The sequence below is a fragment of the Lactuca sativa genome, chromosome 2 (genome assembly GCF_002870075.4).
Source record: "Lactuca sativa cultivar Salinas chromosome 2, Lsat_Salinas_v11, whole genome shotgun sequence".
NCBI lineage: Eukaryota > Viridiplantae > Streptophyta > Magnoliopsida > Asterales > Asteraceae > Lactuca > Lactuca sativa.
Window position 1 is genome coordinate 201,642,464 of NC_056624.2, and position 2,714 is coordinate 201,645,177.

At 37.6% G+C, this 2,714-nt stretch overlaps 1 protein-coding gene across 1 annotated transcript; it reads left to right on the plus strand.

Annotated features, from left to right (window-relative positions):
• On the plus strand, positions 1-1,763 carry LOC111916332 (serine/threonine-protein phosphatase PP1). The gene is made up of 4 exons (XM_023911981.3): positions 1-151; positions 236-434; positions 644-1,203; positions 1,279-1,763. The coding sequence occupies exons 2-4, from the start codon at positions 260-262 to the stop codon at positions 1,483-1,485; spliced, it is 942 nt and encodes a 313-aa protein (XP_023767749.1). The 5' UTR covers positions 1-151; positions 236-259; the 3' UTR covers positions 1,486-1,763.
• Positions 1,764-2,714: the final 951 nt, after the last annotated feature.

Sequence of the window (2,714 nt, forward strand, 5' to 3'; positions counted from 1 at the left end):
AATATTTGACGTTTCATTCAAAATAAGTCGTCGCCTACAATCCTACAGTCTATTTACGGCAGCCAGGAACTCTCTGCTCGCCGGAAATATTCGCCCATCGTTATTCTTGATTTTTGACTTGCTTAATTTTCCCCCGAAGTCTACTTTTGAGGTATATATCTTCTACTTCATCGTGGAATATGTCAGTTTGACAGTTTCTATCAATGATTTTTTTTTTTTTCACACATACATAAAGGGGCGAATTAACACATGAGCTACAATGGAGCAACCTGATGTTGATGATATAATCCATAGGCTGCTTGAAGTTAGAGGGAAACCTACAAAGCAGTTTCAGCTCACTGAATCCGAAATCAAGCAACTCTGCGTCGTTTCTAGAGAAATATTCTTGCAACAACCTAATCTGTTGGAACTTCAAGCACCCATTAAAATCTGTGGTATTAATTCTTATGTATTGATTGTTTTTCATGTTTTTCTTTCGAATCTTGATTACTTGTTTACTTTCCCCATTAATATGCCTTGTGAAGAAGATCCATTTAGAAAACACAAAATTGGGGAAAGTTGTGGATTATAAAAGCGCAAAACTCGATTTATCAATTAAAAAAGATGAAACCTTTTTGACGAATAATTCACGGATGCTTGTCAGGTGATATTCATGGTCAATACGCCGATCTTCTTCGTCTTTTTGAGCACGATGGATTACCACCTGAAGTCGACTACTTATTTCTTGGTGATTATGTTGACAGAGGCAAACAAAGCCTTGAAACGATATGCCTTCTTCTCGCCTACAAAATTAAATACCCAAATAACATCTTCCTTTTGCGTGGAAACCATGAGTGTGCTTCGATAAACCGTATATACGGATTCTATGATGAATGTAAAAGAAGATTTAATGTGAAGTTATGGAAGATCTTTGCAGATTGCTTCAATTGCTTACCTGTCGCTGCTCTCATTAGTGAAAAGATTCTGTGTATGCATGGAGGTCTATCACCCGACCTCAATAACTTTGATCAAATCAGAGAGTTGACTCGTCCTGCTGACATACCTGATTCTGGTCTGCTTTGTGATCTTCTATGGTCAGATCCACATAAAGATGTCAAAGGGTGGGCCATGAATGATCGAGGGATTTCATACACTTTTGGTGCTGATGTTGTGACAGAGTTTCTACTGAAACATGATCTTGATCTTGTTTGTCGCGCTCACCAGGTTTTCAATCTCTCACCAAATTTTGAAATGATGATATGAAAGATGAAAGATGTTAATGTCTGTTTGTTGTTGCAGGTTGTAGAAGATGGGTATGAGTTCTTTGCATACAGACAACTTGTAACGGTGTTTTCTGCACCAAATTATTGTGGGGAATTTGACAATGCTGGTGCTTTTATCAGTGTTGATGAGACTCTAGAGTGTTCTTTTCGAATACTAAAACCCGCAGAAAAGAAAAGATCCAAATCTATGATGAATCTTTTTGGGAGCTCCACCAGCGGCTAATCCGCTCATTTTTACCCATGAACAGTCGGTGATGCTTGTTTCTGATTCACTCTTAGAAATGTAATGTTTCTGGGGTTTCGTGAATATGATTGACACCATGAAGTTGGTTTGTAAGCGATTTTTTAGATCAAAATAGGTGCATAAAGAAAAGAGGGAGTTCTTCATCCATTGCGATGGGCCTTGGTGTTCTTCATTGCTTACTTATCCATTGCTTGTTAGGGCTGAAGCCTTTGAAGTGATTCTGTTTTAATTTTTTACTGATTTGGTTTTCTTTATAATTAACTAAGTATCATTAAAAAAATATTAAAATTAAAAAAGAAAAAGTTGAATAAAATAATCCACATTAATGTTATGTTAGTGCCATGGTGAAATATCTGTTTTTTTAAGAAATAGAGTGTGGAGTTTGCAAACCATATCTATAGAAAAAGATGTGCGATAGAGGTGGCAGAATGAATGGAAGGTGTGGTGGTGGCAGCATAGGTTAGGTGGTGGTGATTGAAGTGGCAATGGTGATTGGGGTGGAGAAAAATGATTTTTTTAATGTTAAAAGGTTTGTCGGATTTAGAAAATTGTTTTTTTCATATCTTTTACAAGAAGATGTGAAGAACTTTTAGGCTTTGCAGTATGGATTGGGTTTGGCTACGCGTAGTGCCAACGTGGCAAGGCCACCTACGCATGAACACCGCCCCAGGTGTGCATAGGTGCCTTGTGGCATGGGTGGGGCTATGGACAAAGACGATCAACTTGATAGGGCATGCGTAGGTAGGTGCCTTGTGGCATGGGTGGGGCTATGGACCAACAAAAAAAATCAAATAAAACGTAACACACATATATAAATACATACACAAACATATAAACAAACACCATTTCCCCCATATCCCAAACATATTTCTATTCTCTCTTTCAAACATAGATATGAATAATTTTGCGGATTCGATTTACTCTTCTTCATCCGATGATCATAGCTCTGATGAAGATGACTTGGTGTTGCACACGTTCTTGTATGCGGCACGCAATAGGGTGCAATAAAGAGGCGAAAGTTCAAATACCGAGAAGAGACATAGAATTTCAATAGTTCGGGATTGTATGGCGGCACACGAGTTTTTGGTACGTGATTACTTTGCCCCTGATAGTTTGTATGACCAATCAAAATTTAAAGACCGATTTCGTATTAGTAGAAATTTATTTTTACGTATTGTTAGAGATTTGGAAAACAATTATGAGTTTTT

Bases quoted from the DNA above. Each gene is read 5' to 3' on its own strand.
- LOC111916332 (XM_023911981.3), top strand. From the start codon at position 260: ATGGAGCAACCTGATGTTGATGATATAATCCATAGGCTGCTTGAAGTT. The intron at 435-643 runs GTATTAATTCTT...GATGCTTGTCAG, and splicing joins AGCACCCATTAAAATCTGTG to GTGATATTCATGGTCAATAC. The intron at 1,204-1,278 runs GTTTTCAATCTC...TTGTTGTTGCAG, and splicing joins TTGTTTGTCGCGCTCACCAG to GTTGTAGAAGATGGGTATGA.